The sequence below is a fragment of the Rhyacophila brunnea genome, unplaced genomic scaffold, assembly GCF_057557595.1.
Source record: "Rhyacophila brunnea isolate RB1 unplaced genomic scaffold, BYU_Rbru_1.0 scaffold_88, whole genome shotgun sequence".
Taxonomy (NCBI): domain Eukaryota; kingdom Metazoa; phylum Arthropoda; class Insecta; order Trichoptera; family Rhyacophilidae; genus Rhyacophila; species Rhyacophila brunnea.
Genome location: NW_028233359.1, coordinates 1,344,882 through 1,369,828, shown reverse-complemented (window position 1 = coordinate 1,369,828; position 24,947 = coordinate 1,344,882). Strand labels below are relative to the sequence as shown.

At 33.1% G+C, this 24,947-nt stretch overlaps 2 protein-coding genes across 2 annotated transcripts in view; both read left to right on the top strand.

The window, feature by feature from the left end:
• LOC147063766 (uncharacterized) overlaps positions 1–24,947 on the top strand; it is a 76,702-nt gene that overhangs the window by 22,732 nt on the left and 29,023 nt on the right. The window lies entirely within an intron of this gene.
• On the top strand, positions 10,419–18,877 carry LOC147063768 (uncharacterized). Its single transcript, XM_085959340.1, has 7 exons — positions 10,419–10,545; positions 10,719–10,823; positions 10,920–11,018; positions 11,108–11,191; positions 11,284–12,055; positions 17,035–17,039; positions 18,770–18,877. The coding sequence occupies exons 1-7, from the start codon at positions 10,441–10,443 to the stop codon at positions 18,875–18,877; spliced, it is 1,278 nt and encodes a 425-aa protein (XP_085815466.1). The 5' UTR covers positions 10,419–10,440.

Genomic DNA, 24,947 nt, shown 5'->3' with positions numbered 1-24,947 from the left:
CAATTCACCGCTCCGTATATGGGCATCCATCGATGTTAATGATGAATCTCAGTTAACAGACTTTTTACTTGGTTTGGTTATTAATAATTTGTCCAACAGCCCATTGGATAATGCTCTGGATCAAATACAATAAATAAACACTTAATTCTTTCCAGCCGCTGCACTGGAACCACCTCCACGCCTTCTTCTGAGACAGGCGCTCAACAGACTACGCCATTGTCATGATGTCTTTAATTTTAAATAAAAAAAAAACATATGTTTAAAGATACATTCGTACGCGGCGGGATAATGTTGACCGGAATCCGATGAATCTTGGTTTGAGCCTCATATTTTTGACATTATTTATTTGTAATAAATTCAAATATAATTGCCTTTATTCACCACTGTACACTGTTACAACTCTTAAATTGTATGTTTATTATATATAAAAATATGTAAAAAAAAAACATAAGGAACTGGTTTCATTTTTTTCCCATTTTTCTCAAAACGAAAGTATTGTTGGATACAACGTTATCTAGCACTAGTGCTTATTTGTTGTGTAAATGATAAAAATAGTGGATAATTACCTGGTATTTATTCTCCAATAATGCTTTCATAATTTTAATATTGCCTAATGAAATAAATTCAAAATACCTACAGCATCTTATAATATTATACACAATACCACTGTAATAATAATTTGAGGCTTAAAATATTAATTTGATATATAAAGTTTTGACAATAGAATAATTGGTCTAATCTCACCCCATTTCACGTAGATATTGCTTTTGTTTATGGTATTTTACAGCTGCAAGTAGTTTTTTTATAGACAATAGGCTTACCTTGTATTACCTACCTACAAAAGAACTTACGCGCGATTAATTTTATTCACCATACAATTGATCACAATTTAAGATAATCGCATTGATAATTGCTTTACATTCGAATGATTGTGTTGTATAATAAATCATCATAAATAAATGCTCATGATTTGGCGAAAGATTTATAAACCTACACATAAATTGTTTTAAAATATCAATGTGAGCTAAAACTACTAAATGAAACAATTTGGAGCGAATTAATAATGCTGAAATGAGTTTCAAAATTGCATTTCTAATAATTCCAACCTTCTATATAAGACAGCACACATTATAACTACTTACAATTGGCATGTAATTTGAATTTGTACAACCCGGTTGAGGGTATTCATCATCATATAATGGGTGTGTGATATCTTCAATAAGCTCGCGTTTGACGACAGCTGGTTGATCATCTGTCTCAGATTTTATATTAGAGAGGTCCGCCATATTAAGGTACTGAAAGAAGCATTATTACATTTTGTTATCACGGTGAAAACAGTTTCGGGTCACGTAATCACCATATTACATTGTATAATATTTATATTTAACATGAATTAGTAGATAAACTAACCTAACCTATAAATATCACAGATGTATTGTAGCTGTCAAATTGTATAACCATGTAATTTTTTGAAACAAAGTTTAATATCACCTTATGTTCCTACATAGTTTGTAAAAAAGCCACAGTTTATATTATTAAACGAATCATTTTTATTCTCAATCTAATGTTATTTTAAAATAATTTAGTTTCCAAAAACTAACCTCGAAATTGCAACTTGAAACGTCCGCATTCTTTTGCGTTACATGAGTTCGAGGGTCCGGGTTATTTGGATGGCTAGTCAGCATGTCAAACAAAGGCTTGCCTTCTATATCGGAGTGTTCTCAATCACATTCATGCTTTACATCCATGTTAAGTGTAAATATGGCAGGAACAACGTGACAGCCAGGATACATTCAGGGTAATGTAAGAAAAGTGTTGCCACAATACTGAAAAGTGTTTTCGGTCGATACTAATATTTATAATAGATACATTAACACTTCACACGGTTGACACACTTCAATAATACTTAACCTTTCCCTTACCATGGTAAAAAAATTACGCCCGTTCCCATGCCGTCCACTCAGTGTCCCGCTAGAAATTTGGCATTTTAAGGCATTTTAAAAGCTAATTGATTGCTTCAAAAGGTAAAGTATGTTTTTAAATACTATTTAGTCATCGTTTAACATGTTATTCTGTGTATATCACATGCAATTATCTTATAATCGTGTATAATAATCGTACATCGATAAATGTACGTCATAACCAAACCACGGTGTGTCTCGATCTGTTTTAAATGGAACAACGAACACACGCTGTCATTTCACGGAGAGTGGGGATGGCTAATTCATCCGAAGCGGACGAGGGTGTTGTAAGGTAGAATAACACGTGTGCAGGCGTTCGTTATTACGTTCGCCACATAAAATAATAGATACCTAGCATATTATGAAATAATATTGGCTTCGATATATTTTAATGAACACATTAAGTTTTATTGCTTACATTTTGTCCAATATATAGTGGACAAAAACATATATCTAAATATATATCAAACTCAAAATTTTATGAAAACCTTTTTAGGGCTTCTGAAACTAGGCGCTTCACTTGAAGAGTTAAAAATACCAACAACATGACGTGTAATAATAATATGTATTTTATATTTAACGAAAAGAGAAGTATGAATGAAAAAGTGTGCACAAAATTGTAGGATTGCCCAAAGCGTACCGAAACTATTATGGTTTTATTTCGGCCTGGGTTTATCTGATTTTTAAAAACTATATAACACCATATTATGTAAATTATTGTAGTATTAGTTCAATAAAAACAAATAGGTACGTATGACTCACAATGCACTATTTATGTCGGATATTAACAGTCTACCTCCACACTTCACCACTGAGAAATAATATAATAGTATATTATTATGTATATACCTACATCAGATTGAGTATGATAATATTTATTTATATAATAATATTATTTGGTAAGTACTTATGAAATTAGAATGATTCAGTAATCTTAATATGAATTTCTTGTACCTACATACAATCCACCGATATTATGGACATATTATTATATATAGTTAATAATAATATATAATATTATAACACAATATCATGTAAACACAACAGGTTCACTATGATTATTTATTTACATATTAGGTATGTAAGTAGGTACCTACTTTATAATTTTATTATTGGTACTTGTAAAATTAAAAAATAAAAATGCTGCAAACACTATAAAATATTTTTTGCAACTGTGTGTCTACTTCATAAACAAAAGAAACTCCACGTGTACTACCTAGTTGCACTTAAATTGCATTTGCTGACTCATTATTATTTTCGGATGAAAGCTATTATTAGTGATTTACGACGACAATACAATTTATTACGGTTCAACCATGGACCAACAAAATAATGTCTCATTTATAATCTTTTATAATTAAAAAAAACTAATATAGGTAGGTATTAGTAATATCGTCAAAAAAAGGATATTTTAGAATATCGTATTAACCGCACCGCACCGCAATTTACAAAGCTACAGTTAACTATAGATACAAATATATTATTATTGATGCTAGTCATTAGAACATACCTACATTTTCTGTAGCTGTCTGATTTCAATGCAGGGTATTTATTTAAACGGGTTTAATATTTGGGTTTGAATACAACATTTGAATGGGTAGGTACATCAATATTATGAAATTTATCGCATTGTATTATTTTCCTAAAATTCTAAAACAGAATGAAATAATATTACCCTTGCCAATATTTAACATATTGCATTGCCTAATATGATAATAGTATAAACATGTAGAACATGTGAATACGCCACGCCACATGCTGTGCTGTTTTTATTTAGCCCGCTCGAGAATTTTTTTCAATTGCCTATGTCCCACAAACTGATGTAATCTTTACAAACCTTGTAGCAAGGGTCTGTATTCTAAATCCGGGAAAAAAGGTTTTATGACTTGACTAGACAATGGTCAATAGCATTGGATCCTTTTCGTTAATTGTTTATGAATAAACGCCACATGTAGCGAAGTTAACACGGTAAAATGAACACTAATAACATTGCGTTAAGGGTTGCTTTGGCGTTTATCGTCAGATGTATTTGAACAATGTATACTTCAAGGTTCGATATATTATGGGAGGCTATAACTGATTGCATTATTCACAGAATTATGTTGAACAAAGACATACATTTCTATCTCTGACTAACAAATGACATTTTAAAATAGTGTCTCATGTTTACATTACTATTATGCGCGTTTCTCTAACGTATATCTTTCTAGATAGCCCTATCACTGTCTTATCGAAATATTGATTAGACTTTCGAAAAATGATTAATTTTACATATAAAACATTCAATTCAACCACCTATATATTTTTCTTTTTATGCCTAAATATTTTATCTACAAATAGCTAAAAGTAGACGTTTATATACATAATAATAAGTGGGGTATCTATGATTTAAGGTCATTTCTAAACTGCGAGACCATCGTGGCAACGGGAGTGTTAAGTATGTTTTGCTGTCAAAATAAAACAATTGAGCGAATCATAACGAGATCAGCGTATCTCCGTTTTCAAATGGCAAAAGTGCCCATCTGCATTTTTTCTATTTTAATGTTTTCTTTTACAGACGTTTTTCAATACAATATTTATCTTAAACGCGGCAAAAGAACATATCGTCGGTGTTTTGTAAAAAGGGCGAATCAACCAAAATGCTATTTTACAGGAGGAGGATTTATAATTTTTGAAATTTAATTATTAATTACCTATGTATGATTATAAATTTCTAACAAATGCATAATGAAAGGAGTTTTACCTACCATTAAAACTCTTATTATTCTTGTTGACTCTGAAGTCCCTTGAGATGTTGATCGTATTTTTGCCTTATGTTCTTCTGCGCCACTCGCTGTAGCGCGTCCCGAATACACTCCTTTTGAGCGAGCATCGCATTTTGGAGGCCGGCGATCGTACGCTCCATTAGATGAATCGTTTGCAATGAATGATCGTAGGGGCGTAATTCATCGTTGAGTCTCAACTCAACGAAAGACGGGGCCGCCAAATATTGTTTTTGGGTTTCAGCGTAGTGAACCCCCGCCCAATTATCTGTGTCGAACAGTTGGAGCCTGGTCAGTTCCGCTACCCGAGCTTTGTCTGGCGTCGGAAAAGCAGGCTCCTGAACTACGACACTAAATATAGGCAACGGAATCCTGTTGGGTTTTTCCGCTGTTTCAGGCCTTGCGGGTGGCCATAAAAAACTTACCGGAGAGTCGATGTTTACCATCGGCTTCTGCGGAGTAGGCACCACTGCAGGCAGACCCTGTTGGGTCAAGATTGAAAAAATTTGTGATACCTTGTTGTCCAGTGATCTAACTGTTTCCCTTAGCTCACCCACTGGATCTTCCAACAGCAATTCCAATTCATTCGAGTCGGTCTCCATCGCTAGTCCCTCCGCGACGTTACTGACTTCATTACGCTCCATTATTGCACAATTTTCACAATTTAACAGGTCCATTTACCTGGATCACCCAATGTTAAAACTCGTTTTGGGTGCGTTTGTTTGTGCATCGTTAGTGTATGTTTGTGCACGATTTTTTTTCGTTTGTGCACTTATAATAACCGAAAAATTCCAATTTCAAATTGGGTGTTCCAGCTAAACGTTGGGTCACCCAATATTGAAATTTCAACTTTTTTTGTGTGCATTCGTTTGTGCATCGTTAGTGCACGTTTGTGCGCGCGTTTCTTTCGTTTGTGCACGCACATTAAGGGGGTTATTCGCATTTCAATTTGGGTGACCCAGCTAAATGCTGGATATTTGTGTCACTAAACTTGGATTTTTTCCAAAAATTTAATTGTTATCACTATTGCGTTAGCAGTGAACGTTAGTGCACGATTCTTTTTTGCCTTTACATCTGTATTCAGCGCGCTATTTAATTTTTAAGTTTGTATGCAAAACCTCACTGCGTGGGTTTAAAAATATTTTTTTTAGTGAACTCTTGTCGCATAGCTAGTGCACAATTCTGCATACTTTTTTTTATTTTTTTCTCATATAGTGCGTGCGATATTTGATATGAAATATTTGATGAACGTTAAGTCGAACCACCCAACAAACTTTTTGATTTTTTTATTAGGTCATCAATTTGTCTATTATTGGCTTACGTTTGTGCACGTGCTTTTTTTGATTTCGAGATTATATCTTGAGAGATATTATTTTTTTAAATTTAGTGACTTGATACTTGAACCATTAAATTTACATTTAAATTGTTTTGTTAAATGCATTAGATTACATATATTTTTAAAACTTTCAACATGATTTTTTAATTTTTTATCTTTTACATTAAGCTATAAATTTGATTTTGAATGGCCGTCAAGTTTTAACATCAAACATTTTTTTTCCACATTTTTTAAATGCACAGCTTTGAGTAATTTAATTACATGATTTTTCATGTATTTTGTATTGTTTTTCCATGTAAATTAAGCGAAAAATTCTTATTTTTCCATTTTCAGTAAGTACCCCTTAAAAATATCCCTAACAAAAATAACCGCATCCGTTTGGAAGATCCAGTCAACAGAGTCTCGCAAAATAGCCAAAACGGTGTATGCTCTCTAAATATTTCGGTTTATAATAGATTACTTAAAAAATAATATTTTGTATACACAAAAGTGTCAAAATATAAAAAAAAAATCATTATTAAACTTAAAATGTGTCTTTTTATTTATGATTTTGAATGGATCAATGTTAATTTCATAAACAAAAACGCAGTAAATAATAATTATACTTACCTTTTGTTTTTAACTTATGATCCGTAATAAAAAATAAATAAGTTATAATACAATATTTAGGTTGGTATGCATATTTTTGAAAAATGCAATGTATTTTTATGCAACGATATTTTCTTCAAAAAATAATATTGGAATGACATTCCGTCAACTAAATGCGCGGAACTTGTAACTCCGTATTGACCAACTTCACGGAAGGAAGAAAAACTGTTTTAAAATAAAACGGACTGGTTTAGGAAATTTGAAAAACACTTTTAGTATTTTAAAGTTATAAATGAGTAAATTTGGTCATTTTTACAAAATATTTATTAACATAGAATATAGAGGAGTTACGTGGTTTGCTTTTGTTTTTTTGAGATTTGAGCTGGGAGTTACAATGTTTGAATTAAAATAAACAGCACCAAGTTTTACAGTATCTATTGCTTGTCTACATTATGTTAGAAAATTCAATAAAATTGCATAAATAGGAGTAATAAGCATCACATAAATGAAAAATATCATATTTAATTAATTTTAATTTTCGAGTTAGCTTTCAAATGACAGATTATTATAAAATTAGTGATAATCAGCCACCATACTTGTTTTCAAGAACTGAAGGTATTCTTACTTATTTTATTTTATTTCATGCCTTTCTTGATATAGTTGAGGGGAGGCTGCGAAGAATTTTGGTTGCATAATAGTACTTTAATTTATTCGTACAGGGAGCTCTTGCTATTCTTCACTAAAACGCAGTTTGAAATTAATATTTCCATTTATTAGATCCATTAAATTGCAGTGCTCGAATATAAGTCATTAGTTTTCCTCCTGGTCGTACCTATGGATTTGTAAAATCTAACACCAATATTTTTTTTATTAAAATGATGGCATAAATATGTGACATTGTATGGCTTAGGTTTTTCCTGGCTTCTTTAAAAGCAGTTACATAATCAGCATGAACACGTTTTTTTATTTCTCAACCTCATTTCAATTACAGAGCGAATCGTTCAACTTCAATTTGAGTGTGGTCCTTCTCCTTTTTTTACTGTACATTGGTGCACTGCACGTGGCATTGCAGTTTTAATTTAATAAAGCATTGGTGAGTACTAAATTTTTTAATGGTTTTTTTTCCCTGCTCCATCACTATAGAGAATAGTGGTTTTATAGTCGTCGTCGTCGTCGTAGAACGAGGCAGAAGAGGAAGAGTAAATTATTGAAATATTACACTGGAAAGCTAATTTGCAGTAAGCCCACTTTCGACTTCAATCAAAACATTGCAAAGACCATCAATCGTTTTTGGTTGCAGAGAGTAAAATTATGAATGGCAAGTTTTGTTTTAAAATATGCGCTGGACACATTAGATTTTGGATATATCAAAACGCATTGTAGGTATATTGTAAACACATATTTTTCAGTAATTTTGTCAGATTCCTTTCACTTCTGGGGTAGGTATTTTTTCTTTTCTTGCTGAACAAGGTATTTTAGTCCATCTAAATTATTTGATTGAAATAGTTTTCAATTAAGGTATTAATTCAGGACTTAAACTTCCATACTATGTTTAAAATGTTTATTTGTCCCTTAAAATGGTCGAAATCAATGTTTCTAAACCTTTTTACAGCTGCGGATTACTGAAATTATTAGAAACGTATTACGCACCGCTAACGTATAAGGAAAACATATTATATATAATATATTATAATAACGTATGATAGCAGTTAATTTCGTCACGTAAAACCATTAATATATTTAAAGGACAAAAACACAATGCTCAAATACTTACAGTTGCACAGGTTTTTATTAAAATTTTAGCACAAGCATTTGGACTCCAAAAAATCGCCTACTGGTCTACTGGTCTAAATTATACATTGGCATCATTAAATTTACAACCAAACCAGGGCTCGAAATAGACCGGAACGCGCCGGAGCGCCGTTCCTGTTCGTGAAATTCCAAAAGATACCGTTCCGGCTCGTGGATTCTTTGAAAATTGCGTTCCGTTTCATGTTATTGAGATAATATTGCATGTAGGTATATAGTTTTTATAGTTGTAAGAACCGATTCGTGAGAATATGTTATGTTATTTATTAACGATTAGTCCTACAAGGTCTATAATATAATATAGGCTGTTCGGATTTCAGATGTGCTCCAAATTTGTAATTATTTACCCTTACAAGCAGGGCTGAATTTACAAAAAGGGCTACAGGTCCGGGACCCAAAATTAGTAGGTCTACAGAACCCGAAAAATAATGTGAAATCACAAAAGAACCTTGCAGCGAAGGAATACAAAAATATACGAGTTTCTAGAATTTTGAAGATAACAGCCCAATTCTAAGAAAATTGATGAAAAATATGTGATTTTGCAAAAAATGAGTAGGTACCTTTTAAAAAAAACTATGGGGGGGGGGTAATATGTATTAGCTGAGGGCTCCTTAAAGCATAAATGAAACCCTGATTACTAGGCATATCGCCCTTATAATATCCGAAAAATATTTAACCCACTTTCATATTTTAGAATGATTATTCAGCGCTCCAGTTAGTAAGATTTTCCATTTCGAGCACTGAACCAAACTAACTGCTTTCTAATTTCTTGGGCCATGATTAATTGAAATTGATGTAAAGTAGAAACAATGATCGAGTTTGACACATTAAGACAACACGGATGGTATACGAACAGACCGATAGACAATAATTAAATTTACTATAAGACTGCATACTAGACTTAGACTTAGACCAAAAGTGGAGTTACAAGTTCCGCGCAATTAGGTGACGAAAAATAAATGCTTATTATATGGCTCCAAATGGTCTCCAAATGGTATAAACATGAAGATTTCAGTAAAATTAAATAACGTAGGTAGGTACATATGTATTTATAAAAAAGGTTTATTGAAATTTAAAAAAAAAAACATAAAATAGTATGAAAAAACCATTAAAAAATTAATTGAAAAAACCAGGTTTCAGTATTTCTCTGTATCCATCATTTCAGAATCGTCCTTGTTTCTCTTATGAATGCCGGATTTATCTGAAATACCATCTGAGATAGTATCTGGTACCACATAATGCAAGACACAAAAACAAATCATTATCTTCCAATACTATATAATTATTAAAATATCATTAATATCGATAATTACTATTATGTATCATCTCGTCACCGTTCAGGCAAAAGTCACCAAACCTAAAAATGGCAGTTTTGAGTTGAGTATGTCACTCGAAGCGTAAAATTAGGTATGTTCTTTAAGATGCAAAAGTCACCACGGTACATTAGTTAGTAAAATTTTCCTTAAATTGGAATTATTTGTTTTTCACTAAATGACTTTCGATAAAATCTTAACAAGCATAAATCATTATAGTCGAATAGACATTATTGACTCTATAAAAAAATAAATTATTCGTTATAAATATACAAGCAAAAGTCCCTATACTATGGATGGTGAGTTTTACTGATTTGTCATTTGAAAACATCTAATACTTGTCTGAAATACGCAAAAATAACCAAACAAGAATAGTTTGTTATAATAAGATCGCTTTGATCTAAATTAAATCAAACAAAACTCGCCATAGCGTGATGGTGACATTTGTCTGTTCGTAAATGCAGCACAGCGATGACGAAATAAACAAGCAAAAGTCACCATCCAACCATAGAGAGTTGTGATTGACAATTATTTTCGTTTATGGTCATTTTCGTCTATGATTACACTTGCATCGTGTCAACTGTCATTGAACGTTCGGATTTTCGAGTTACGATATTGTTTCGATTGTGGATTGTTTGGGAGTAATTGTTGTTATATTACCAGATTCCGTAATGCTTTGCAAGATTTGTAATATTTATTTGTCGAACAGGAGTTCTGTTATCATGCATTACTCGAAATATCACAGTGCATCAAGTGACGTTGAAATTGTTGTACCGGTAAGTGTTTGTCGAAAACAAAACTTTTTATTCAATTCCCAATGAAATTACAATGAAATATTTGTCTTATATTCAATAAAGACATTAAAGTGAATCGACTGAAATTGTCTTATTTACCATATTAATTATTTTGAGGTTATACTTGATAATGAAGTACTTTTCTTGTATTTCAGAGTGCTTCAACTGAATTTATTGAAGATGGATACAGAATATCCGGTACACAACATAATTTAAGCACTATGAACGTCAATGAATCTGATGTTAACTCTGCCCCTGCGGTAAATTTGTTTTCATATTCATTTTAGCATAATTAAGGCGTTTTGTTCCACACCTAAGTTCTGAATTTAATGTAAAAAATATTATTTATGTTTCAGAGTACAACCTATGATTCTATGCATCGTAAAGATGTATTAAATCAAAATCCCCATATCATGGAAATTAATGAAGTTGATTCCAATGACGATACCCAGGATGTGAGTTAACTTTAACAGAACCAACCAATTGTATTGTTTTTATTATTATGTTGAAAAAATAATAATTCTTACATACTGTATTGTTTCAGAATGTAATGGATAACATTTCTATTAGCGAATCGCCTAACTATATTTATATGGAAGTGACAGATACAAGTGCTGTGCCTATTATTGTAAGTATATTTTGTTGTGTAGGGTAAAGCTAAAACGTTCACCAGTAATAATATTATCAATATATTAATAATTGTATTACTACTTATTACAGGAACTAAATGAGGAGGAGGAGGAAATGAGGAAAAAATCATCGAGCCGGCAATATTTAGACAGTAAATTATCGATATCAAAAATGTTTGCACTGTTCACAGAATTTTGCAAAGGAAAGGATGTCATACCTCCAAGCATCACATCTTACAAAAGGATATTTTGCAAGGACTATAATTACTCCTTTTTTAGACCGAGAAAAGACCAATGTGCTCTCTGCACAAAATATAACGCAATGAAGGACGGTGACGAGAAGAAACAATTGGAGAAAAACTACACCGAACATAAAAACAGGGAGAGGGAAGCCAACACCGACAAAGCTATGGACAAAGAAAGGGCAACTCGAGAAAACACTTTTGCAACAGTAACCTTTGATTTACAGAGTGTTTTACAAATTCTAAGTAGCGATGTCTCACCTCTGTATTACAGCAGAAAACTCTGTTGCTACAATTTGACAATTTATGAAGGAGCTCCGCCTAATAATGCTTTCTGTTATGCTTGGCATGAGGTAAATGGCAAGCGTGGTAGCATCGAGATTGGTACATGCTTGTATAGTTATATGACTAACTTGCCAAGCAATATAAAAGAAGTGTCCATTTTTGGTGACACGTGCGGTGGCCAGAACCGCAATCAAAATATAGTGGCCCTTTTGATGTACGTGGTGCAGAGCTCAGACAATATTGAAGTATTGGAGCAAAAGTTTTTAGAATCCGGACATTCAATGATGGAATGTGACAGTATGCACAGTGCTATTGAGAAAAAGAAGCGATTCATGAGTGTGTATACGATGCATGATTGGATAAACATTTTTTCAGCTGCTCGATCTAATCGCAATAAAAAAACTGCGACACCGTATACCACAAAAGAACTGAAATACAGCGATTTTTATGATTTGGGTCTCCTGTCCAAACAAGTATTAAAAAATAAAACCAGGAACACGGCTGGGCAAAAAGTTAACTGGTTAAAGGTGAAATGCTTCAGATTTGAAAAACAAAGTCCTTCAATTATAAAATATAGGTATGGCCATTCCGGCGAATATTTAGAAATTAATATTGCTCTTCGGAATCTTGCTCCAACATTTCCAAATATATTGTCAAAGGCGTATAATAAGCCTCTACCAATAAGTTCACAGAAACATAAAGACTTAATGGTATTATGTGAAAAAGGTGTGATACCCCAAGAATTCTACCACTGGTACCAATCTCTGCCGAGCTCAACCAGCGTTATTAATAGGAATGCAGAACCTGATGTCGGAAGTGATACCGACGAGGAGTACTTTTTATTATTATCTGTTAATCTTTCTTTGCTTTCATTATGTTATTACTTAAATTTCAAATTTTTTCGTTGGTTTGTTATTAGCATTAGTTTTACAGTCAAACAAACCACTTAATTCATTAACTTTATGTATTTATATCTTAAAACACAAAAATAAACATGTTAAAAGACTATTTCATTCAATAAAACTTATTATTTACCACTTTATCTTCATTATTACTTATATCACTACCTGTCACTATCCTTATTTTGGCTAACATTGTTCAGATTATTAACAAGCAAAAGTCACCAAACCATAAATTGAGCTACCTTGCCTCCTTCAAAGCCTTCCAGATTTTTTAATTATCATCAAAAAGTAAAAGTAGCTTAAAGAAATTGTAAAGAAGACATGAGAAAATAATTTAATGTAGATAAAACCATAAAAACATGTAAATCTGATTTTTCCTGCATTTTCAAACTTTCAAATTGCGATATCTCAAAACTATGTTTTTAGGGTTGGTGACTTTTGCCTGAACGGTGACGATCTGCAAAGAATAATATTTTCCGAATTAGGTATTCGTACCTATTTTAACAACATCTGTTGCGTTTCACTATTGCAAAAAGAAGTTTTTAATTTTTTTCTTCAATTTTCGTTTAGGTTTTTTAACCGGAATACATAGTTTTTCAACTGCGCCACAGTGGATCAAATAAACAGATGTGGATGGTTCAATGTCATCTTGCCGAGATAATAATATTATGTATGATTGTCGGTTCGTGATTAGACTATGGTTGTATATCATTTAGTGTTCTTTACTGTTTCTGTAACTGTTTATTATTGTGTATTTGCATTAGAAGCTGTTACCTTGTGGCAGTGAAATTTAATGCTGCTCTGGTCTTTTCATTTTCTGATGTTTTAAAATAACTCCACAATATTGAAACAAGTTATAAATGTTGGCGGTGTCTTCACAGCCTTTCTAGTGTTTATCATATTGAAGTTTTCGTATTTTTCTTCACCAATAACTTTTCTAAAACAATCACAGGGAATAATTTTGGTTCAAGTTGTTCTGTGTGAAAATGGAGACCAAGCTATACATATATCAACAGACGACGTAATAAAATAATTACTGACACCTTATTTTATCAACTAAAAGTTGAAACGGCCAACTACTATACTATGGCCAATTTTCATATATAAAAGTCACCCTATCTATGTATTAATTAAATACTTATAAAAGAAATATGTACATATTATACATATTCGGCGTAAAAAACTCAAAAATGATAATCATACACAACTATTGTCACTCGATTACTAATGGTAGGTAGGTACCTACCTATCATATATTTTTTTAACTTCAATGTGACCTGTATGGGCATTGGTTAATAATAATCGCTGGCAAGCTATATTATTTCGTCTAGGTATCTTATAGGTTCGAAATGCTTGGGTGACTAGGTACCTACAATGAAAAAATGGCGTTGCAAAAACCTTTATAACAATTTGTAGTCATGGGACATCTCTCAACAGCAGCCTCAAAATGATTGATTCCTTGCTATAATTAGAAGAGAGACGATCTTCCTGTTTTTTTTATCTTCACAGAATTATTAAACTCATTATTTCGTTCTTCCAGTCAGCTTTGGTTGGGTACCTAACTTGCCGACAACACCGAGTTGAGTCCTGTTTAATTGAGGCTTTTCAGCGATTAGGAATGCAGTACTTATATGTATGGATAGAATAGTTACCTACCTATATTATAATATAAGTACTCATATTTAATTTGATTTATTACGGCGTATTGAAAACCTGTGTTGCTACGACAATTTTAAATACCTATTAAAAGTTATATTTCTCCTGAAATGTCATAGTTCTGTTTATCGCTGCTCTGTTTTGTCACCGTTTTTTTTCTTAAGTTCTGTTTATTCATGGAACCATTTAAGAGTGGTCTCTTCGGCATGAATGTTGTTTGAGTTTATCATAAAATATAATATAAGAAAGCAGATAACGTCAAATGTTTGTTTCGCACCGATCAGTTGGTAATATTTTTGAAGTCACGCTTGAGAGCGAAAAAGGCATAAAACGTGCTAATCAACCATTTAATCAACTCTTCTTTACTCCTACCTACCTATGCGTTTTGTATGAAACGCAAATGTCGCAATCTAGAATTACATCCAAAAAATCATTTTTCTCGTGTTCTTGAAAATGAAGTGAATGTTATTGTTCACACTAGATAGGTACCTACCTACTCATATTCCTCATGTCCCAATTTAGTAAAAAATGTAGGTCGGTACCTATCTTCATTAAATTTCTTTGATTAGATTTCTATAAACGTCATATTGTGACCAGTTGAGATGCGTATCTTTTGATATGAAGTCTTGATGCATAAACGTACTTGTAATGTCACCGGGCAAATATCGAATAGTAGGGCTTGTTTCCTTCCACAATGAGAAATAGTGTGATGAAATAGATAGGTACCTAGTTAAATATTTGTAGAAATTGGAGCTTTGTCAATTTTATTAACTGCTGTTTTTGAGCCTCGTCCATTTAACCTGAGTTTTTAATCTAGCGGTGTTTCTTCTTGTAGTATTCTGTACAAAACAGAGTCATTTTTCCCATGATAATATCATTATTATCCCACGACTGTTAAAAAAAATGCACACATTTTTTAGGCATATCAACTTCACTAAAGTTGCATGCGGTGTTGCAGTTGGTGTAAAAAGATAAACAATCAGTAAGCTACATACTCGTAATATCGTTGTTAGGTAAAAAATACAGCAAATCATTAATAATTAATAATATTATTATGCTGTGTTATAATATGAATCATTATTTTTTACTGTTTATGTGATAGCAGATCGTAAAAACTATAACGAAGTGATCGTATACTATTTTAAGCCTTTAACTTCCAAGTCGTATTTTTGATACAAATTTTATAAGCCCCGCTGAAATGATTCATTACTTTTCTATGTTGCTTAGAGAAGCTTCATACATCGATTGGCGTACGCCGTAGCGTATCGTTATACCGTACATCAGATAAAGGGTTAAGTTGACGTTTATTCTTATAAGAAAATTATTATATATGAATTCTGCAGCAATGTGAAAATAGATTACGGCAAAACAATAATTCCTTACGGGGCATCCCAAGTTTCGTTTTCTCAATGCAGCTCGAAGACGGTGAATTCCCATAACATGGGTAGGTACTGAACTCGCGTCTCGCAATGCGTATGCTTAAAATGTAATGACGTCACTCTTTAGTTCCTCCTACCTACCGCCGGTGCTAGGTCATGCGACTTCGAAACATTTTGATTTTTGGTAATAGTGTAAAGATAAACCTTTAACATAATGTATCGTTTTGAATGTTTAGTTTCGTTATAATTATTACATTGAACTAGCAAAAGTTTTGTGATGTGATTTTACTTCATTTTATGACATGTGATTAACGTACCTTACCAATGTCGTTTGCCTAATCTAAATTATTTTCAGGTGATCGAAGTTCGATCCTGAACAAATATTACCTACCGCATGAGATGAAAAAAATACTAATAAATTCTTCGCCTAGAGAGATCCCATTTATCATCTGGGTCAATGTTGGCCTACGTAGTAAATTTAGATTTTACGCATGGAATGTAATGAAGTTAGAATGTCACCATCAATTTCCTAGGGAAAACAGTCTATTGTAGAAAAAAAAACTATCAATTATAATCGGGATGGCGAACCCTTTTGAGTAGGTATATTAATATTATACTAAATAACTAAATGAATGCTTTTTTAATCAATTTTTATGGGTAATGATTACTCTCTGGTGTTTGCTTTTCTCGATCGCCAACCACCACGTCTCGACACACAAAGTCGAGCGTATACCATGGTGTACCGAACGTTAGGCGTTTTTCATAGCTGTGCTAAGAGTGACACCTGTAGAATCTTCCCGATACCTCGATTGGCGTGCAAGAATGCATGATTTCTAGTCCAATTTAATCTATTATGGTCATGCCTCAATGAAAAAAGACCTTGCTCATCATATGACGTTTCAAACTTTTTGAAAGAAATAGTGCCCCATAGAAACCAAGTTACAATAACCGAGCGGGTATTAAAACTTACTCGTTTGTATACATTGATATAAGTAGGTACCATGATAATACACCGTTTCATACAAAATCACAATATTAAAGTGGGCAATTTTTGCAGAATAGGTCAAAGACATCTTTCAAAAATCTTGAATAATCCTTTTTTTGCAATGTGGGTAAAGTTAATATTTAACTACTTGCTACAATATAATATATATATTAGCGTTTTGGAAAGAAATGTTGTACAACAATAACCCTTATTGCAATGTAGGCAGGGTTAATTTTTCAACCACATTTATCCACATTTTTATGTCCCGAGAGAATGATATTCGAATGAATGGATGGGACCTGTCGGATCTTGATTTCTATTGGCATCGTTTGCGAGGGTCCTTTTATTTTTTCAAATTGCGTATTCTCATATAAATCTTTTTATTCTATACAGGTGCCGTACGTAAACAAAAAGAACTGATGACTTCATCAAAATCTTGAATGCGGGCTGCACTAACCGCGGCCAACATCGATTATTCTAACTCAGAGGAAGATCAGATGCGGCGCCTGGACATGCTCGCCGCATACTGCGTGCAGGAAGCTAACCATGAAAAGAATTAAAACATGAAACGGGATCTGTTCACCAAAGCCACAAACGTATACACCACTGCCGACAAAATCATCAAGTACGATCATGTAAGACCCACTTTCATTACCTATTTTATTCAACCTAGTCAAATTTTGTTCAAATTTATTTAAGTATATTTAATAATATGAAGCGAACTTTACAATTTACAAGTTCAATCCATTCACAACATGACTTGGAAAAACAAAATGAAAACAACTGATTTTTCATTATACAACAGCCAAATTTATTTACTGGCATAAATGCTGTACCTACAGCTGCATTTTTTTTTTTTGCAGAATCATCTATTGGGCCGAGCATACTTGTGCTTGTTGGAGGGTAATAAAGTGGTGGATGGCGGATGCTCAATTCAATTTTGTGTTAAATGGAAAGTGTACATCGCTTTTAATAAAAAAGACTACCGCAGCGCTCTCGGGTTCTACAGGGAAACTTTGAAAACCAACTCCAACCGCCTGGCTGTTCTCCGTTTCGGCATGGGCCATTGCTTTATAAAGCTAAATAATCAGGATAAAGCAAGGTTTGGGATACTTACATTGTAACCATAATCTAACCTAACCGAAAAAAAAATATTTTTTTAAATCGATACATGTTCAAACACGCGCGTTACCATGATCTTACTCCCTAATTCATTTATCATTTGTCAATTTATAGCTACGGCCGTATGTTGTAGCTTAACCACTGGGAAATGCCAATAAATATGGCGTATTTCAAAATATAGTACCTTATTCTTAGGTCAATAATTATTATAAAGCAAACATTATTCGTAGGATGTTTATCATATTTGAATGGTCAAAGACATAGCTTATAATTAGTATCTTTAGAATTATCTTTAAATGTGTTAATCGTGTCAATTTTTTAATAATAAAATTCAGATTATTAATCAAGATATAAATCACAAAGATTATTAAATATATTTTTTTATCGTAAATATGTCACTATAATATAATGTTAACATTAATTTTACTAATGGTTTTGTAAATGCGTTTAAAAATTAATGAATCTTAAAAATATTAACACCACTGCACATGGATGTACCGAAATTTGACTATATTCTAAAACATTGGAGCGAGATGTTTAAAAGAATACTATTTTATGTAATAAAAATACTTTATACAGTCATCAAATGTTTAAAATAAATATAGAGGATAATAAGGCTTCAAAATTATATAAATTGATTATCTAAAACGTCTTATTAATGTCCAGGGTTATGCTCTGAATATACCATAAAAGCTCCATTTTAACCTACGCTCAGCATGTGGACCATTTAATCTCTGTAAAGAAAACATGAAGAAATTATATGAACCTATAATAATGTCTGATTAATAAAATTACATACATAATGTAAATTTCATATATCACATGAGTATGAAATTTATGAGGAAAAGAATAAAATTCTTTCTACATAAATTTTAAAAAGATCTCGTTGCTCCATCTATCTAGTAATCATAATAGTATTTCAATCTCCTTGTGTATCCACTTAATTCAGCAGGGTGAAAATTTTTCTCAGTTCAGTTCATTCAGTTGTTTTGTTATTTGTTTTCAGGATTGCAATCCAAGTCCAGTACCTGACTCTGCGTGCGTTCCACAACACAGAGAATCAGGGGTTGTGTGCGGAGAGCTGTTACTAACTTGCACGAGACACCACGACTAGGCTATGCAGTTTGCGCTTTCTGCATTTGTCCTGCCCCACTTTGGCCTCGAGCAGATGTATATAATTTTATCGAGGGGATTCAGAGAATGTATATATATTTTATATCATATTTGTATAGGCGTACAGTTAAAAATATATTTTTTACTTGCCCTACAATCTGGTGTGGATCTCGGCTGCCTCACGAAGAGGTCTCATAACAGATATTTTTTACAAGAAATAGATGATGGTTTGCTCAACCTATTGGGTCCACAGCTTAACAGTTGATATTCCTAAATAATACACGTGATTTAAGAATGTAAGTCTTCATTGAAAATATTTAATTTGGAACAGCCTCAGTAAAATACCCATTCGAAATACGAGGGTGGGTCAATAATTCCTTAAAAAAAAGCATTAAAACAGTTTTTTTTTTTATTTCTCAACATAATCTCCTTGGAGCTCAATACACTTGGTTAGACGTTTCTCAATTTTTTTTAAACCGTCAGAAAAATAAGTTTTCGGAAGGTCCTCAAAATAAGCATTTGTCCGATCGATGACTTCTTCATTTGAAAAAAAACGTTGTCCACTTAGCCATTTTTTAAGTTTGGGAAAAGGAAAAAGTCACTGGGGGCTAAATCTGGCGAATACGGTGGGTGGTCGACCAATTCGAACTTCAATTCTTCAATTTTAGCCATTGATCGTAAACATGTGTGAACACGGGCATTGTCCTGATGAAAGAGGATTTTTTTCCTGTTTAAATGAGGCCGTTTTTCTTCAATTTTGTTTTTTAGCTGGTCCAATAAAGATGCATAATAATCCCCTGTTATTGTTTTTCCTTTTTCCAAATAGTCAACGAAAATAATTCCACGTGCATCCCAAAATACAGTAGCCATAACCTTACCAGCTGATTTTACGGTTTTCGCCTTCTTTGGACATGGTTCGCCTTTCGCAATCCACTGCTTTGACTGTTCTTTCGTCTCGGGAGTATAGTGGTGTATCCATGTTTCATCTACAGTCACAAAGCGACGAAAAAATTCATCCGGATTGCGTTGCATGAGCGACAACAGGGCTTTAGAGGCCACCACCCTATTGCGTTTATTGTCGACTGTGAGCAAACGCGGCACCCATCTTGCAGACATTTTTTTCAAGCCCAATTTGTCATGTAAAATAGAAATGACGCTACCTTTTGAGATCCCTGTAACCTCAATTATCTCACTCAACTTTAATCTTCGGTCACTTAACACCATATCGAGGATTTTATTGATCATTTCTGGTGTAGTCACCTCTACAGGACGTCCTGAGCGTGGTTCATCCTTTGTTGATGTACGACCACGTTTAAATTCATTTAACCAGTTATAAATAGTTGCAAGTGAAGGAGCAGATGTGCCGTGAACTAAATCCAACTCATTTTTTATTTCCTTTGCTGTTAACCCTTTTATATTAAAATGTTTAATAACAGCTCTAAACTCAATTTTCTCCATTTTTGTAAACAAGCAATTTTTTTTTTTAAATGTACGAGAAACACACAACAACCCGACCAATCTGATTGAAACTTCGCAGCATACTGAATCGGTAGTGCCGCTGCATGAAAACAACCCGCTTACAGTACTAGTCGCGCCACCTGTCGGCTTTTCTAAGGACTTATTGACCCACCCTCGTATCTTGGATCTTCTCAAGCTGACTCAACTGGCATGCGATAGATCTAGGGTTGATTCCCATGTCATGTTCTAACATTTTTATCAATTTGGTTTGTTTCTGAACCTGTTTCGAGTTATGTATGGAAGATTGATGAATGTTTCATTGTTAAATCTTGTGTAACATCTTGAAGAATCTATAATTTAATTTAAACTATTAAAAAGTACTAGTATGTCAGTATGAAAATTCGAAGAGATCCTTATGCTATCTATGAATCAAATTTTGTATATAATAGAATATGACCTGGTATTCACCACTTAAGGTCATGCATTAGTTGAGGCACGGTCTAAAAAGATCGTTGCTAGGCGATGCGCGGATTGCGGGTGGCGGGTGAAAATGACGCCTGTCAAACGAAATATTAATTGTCATATAAATCCAACATACGTCCATTTTATGTTCTGTTTATTGTTCTATTAATAACAATAATAGTATATTCATTGACATGTTTTCTTTTTAAAGTTAATGGGTAACGTTTTTAGTCATCTTTACACGATTTTAGAATTAATTGACCCGTCGCCATCACGCAGCAAAGTGACGTGTTCCTGGGTCAACATTCTCTCGGTGAATGGCAGCGAGTCCAAAATTTCGTCGCGCGTACAGTTGAAAATTATTTGGCGTTTCACTGATGCGTCACCTTAAGAAAATTGCTTTACAATAATTGTTTTGTTCACACAATAAGTTTTTATCAAGTCATCATCATCAGCCGGGGTCGATCTACAGTTGGAAGAAGGCCTCCTTATCTTCCTCCATTTTTCTCGGTCCATAATTCTTCACTGCCACATACATCCTTCTTCTTGGTCGTTCACTCATGGCTGAGGATCGTGCCCACTTTTTAATTTTGCCATCCAACTTTTTGCTGAGTTTTTTCTTATTTTTTTTATCAAGTATAAGGACTGAAATTTATGTTCTAGTCTATATAATGTTGTAATTATTATTGTCAATACTGTAAGTGGGCGAATTAAAATAATTCATCCAAAGCCAATGTATAAATATATTAAATTGTTTTATTGTATTCAACAATTATTCCTTCACTGGGCCTCCCAATGTTTCGAAAATGTCATAAAGGCTCAACCAAACAACTACGAGATAATAAAAATCCCTATACGCTACATCAACTTTCAATCTTAACGAGATGTAGCTCGTGCACATCTTAAGAAAGTCACTGATCAATTCCCAGATGACATCGAAGCTTGGATTTAATTAGAGCAGTCTGATTTGCAGTTATATCATCCCATTTTTTATTAATATACAAGACATGAACTTTCATTTTTAAAGATATAATAATTATGTATAACCATCTTAGTCATTTTGTCATCTGTCTTCGTTTCATCGTTGATACTAGATAGATCAATATACACTTCAGAGAAGAGGTGTTTATTGTCTGCATTGTGAAACTTGTAAAACAGTATAGTGATTCAGATTCACAATTCACCAAGCACGTCTTCATAGAGAGCAGCAGCCATATTGTAGATCCAATTCATGGTCCGAAATATGTGTATCTATATGACAAGGGTGGTCGACTAAATCTCATGGAGCAATTTGGGATAAAAAAGTATATTCCAAAAAAGTCTTATGTGGATGTTAATCTGTAAAAGACTTGTTTTCGCAGGGTTTAATTGAATTTAAAAAAACTAACCCAACACCATCTGTAAGTTGTTGTCTTATTTCAATGAAAAAAATATGCATAACTGACAAAGTTTAATGTGCACTATTTATGGCAGTTCTTAACAGCCTACCTTCACCCTTCACCACTGCTATCTATGCCCCAAGGCTTTCTATGCAATGTGCTGCTCACCCATCTAATGGTCAAACAAGCAATGAAATGTAAAAACAATAAATTGTTGACTACGTAGTATACGTTTATACAGCAAATACAGTAATATTCTGTTTATTTCTGTACACGTTTGCTTAATCTTATCAATGCTTTTTTGTTTGCAGTATGAGAATTGTTTGAAAAAATTCCACGCTCACCATAATGTGGATGATTTGATTTACATGGCCCGAGCTGTGTCGTATGCGAATCGACTCCAGGAAGCCAATATAGCTTTGCTACGAGCCAGATGAGTTGGGCCGTGTAACGGCTCTCTACTCTACACCATGGTGCTCATCCTAAGAAGAATGTCCGCCCACGTTTTGATTCGTCACAGAAGTTTATTACTTTTAATACTTACCTATGTAACTACCTACCCACATTGATTTTTTCCTTTATAACATTGATGATTTATTGTAATATATTTAGACCAAGCAAAGAAATTACATGTTACACCTCCTTACATTTTTAAGTTTAAGTCGACCACCCAGTTAAGTACCTCTTGGATTGATGATTTTTAATAGATAGGTAGTTTTAAGTATTTTAATAAATAATTGATGTTTTATGATAAATGTAATTTCATTTTTTCACCCTTTCCTTTGCTCAGCTGTTAAGTTATAAAATATTATTAAATAATATTCGCAGAAAGCATTATATTACTAATTACACTGTGCTCTAAAGGGATCTTATAGAATATACTATATCACAATAATTGTGAGGGTGACATTCTTTATGAACATACACAATTTTAAAACATATCTGCTCGAATGATGGAACCGCTGGAAGCTGTGTCCCATTGTATTCTGACCAAGCCGCAAAGGTCAATAATACTAGCATAATTTGTAAAAAGCTTCAGTCACATTACGGCTAGTTATGCCGTAATTGGATATAATACTGGTGACTAAATTGGTAAAGCACATCGGCCAGAATTCAATGTATACAGGTTCGAATCCTGTCAGGTGTCATATTTTTTCAAGTACCAATGTTTCTGAGGTGTTTTTTCAATCAGTGCAGGTAGGTAGGTATGTTGTTCTTGTCGGTATATAGGAAGCCAGCGGCAAACAAATTTTGAAAATAGCTGGTATAGGTACCTACTGGATTATTTGTTAGGTTAGGTTTTCATTTTTGTATTCATGGATTTTGCCAAAATCAGCAATGAAAATTGGCGCGGTTCCCGCCTGGCTTCCTGTAAACCGACTTGCACCGATACCGGTTATTACATACGTAAATCAGTGCCCCGCAACCTTTTCTCACCCAAGACACACCACAGGTTTTCGCAGAAGACAGTGACACACCACATGTAAAACAATTTATACACCAAAACATGGACCTCACATCCTGAAGGGGGACCACAGACTAGGATATTTGCCCCTCCTACCTATCGCTAAGGTTAAAGACAGTGTGATACTCTAAAATAGAGTTTTTAAAATGGTGTTTGAGGTAAAATTAATGGTATTGAATGTTTGTATTCATTAATACATCCACTTGAATTATGGTTAGTTGTCTGGTTAAGAATATTTGTTTGTCGAATATTGACACAATAATAATAAATAATTATTGTAACCTACAATCGAATGTTTACCAGCGTAGTAAAATAGCGCTGCAGTCGACTCTTTTTAATATGTGAGCAAATTAGTAATTTGGGTTTATCTTTCTTATCTGGTTGACCTGCCACGCAGTCCCACCCCTGAGCCTGGTCCCTCAGGCTAGAGGCCTATCAGTCCCCCACCCTGTGTATTTTTGACTTGATATTTTAAAGAACAACCCGAAGTTCTTGGTTATACTACATTCTCGAAATTTTTAATTATAAGTTGAGTTGAAAAACTTTTGCACACATATATCGTAGATGGGCATTTTCGCCAAAGTTTGTACATGTTTGAAATTTGGGTAATATTATTTTTTCACTCAAATTAACCATTTTTATATAGCTAGCAGATTCCTTGTTCTATTGCTGAATTGGTAATAGCAATTTTTCAGCAAAATATTGATTAATACAATATTTATATCATTTTTATTATGAAATTGGGCATAATAAGTTTCCGTTCCGTGACTACGAAACTTAGCTTTTAAAACATGAATGAAACACTTTTTATCACTTAAAAGAGCTCTATTAGATTAAAAAAACCATACACTTCAAAATAAAACTACAAATAGTCAAAAAATATTATTGAATTTTAATTCTTGGGCACATTTCGTTCCCCTCCGTTACCCTATGTCTATAATGGCAGAGCATTTTTCCTTTAGTATTTGAAAAAACCAATCAATGTTCGTTCTGCTATTTTTTTAAAGACAATAATCACTTTTACTAAATTTTATTGGAAAAATAAATAAGTTTCGTTATTTAATAATCAAATGAAAAATAGTTAACGTTCAACTTTTTTGGGGACATTTTCGGAATGGAACGAAATGGTAACGGAGTGTAATTTGTAAAGCTTAAGTTACATGTTACCATAAAAACAAATTTTTGTTTTATGAAATTTATTTGAATTTTTTGATAGACAGATAAATATTCAACGTGCGTCAAAATAACAAAACAAATCAAACTTAATCACTAAAATAGACATATTTTATAATAAATTTCACAATACT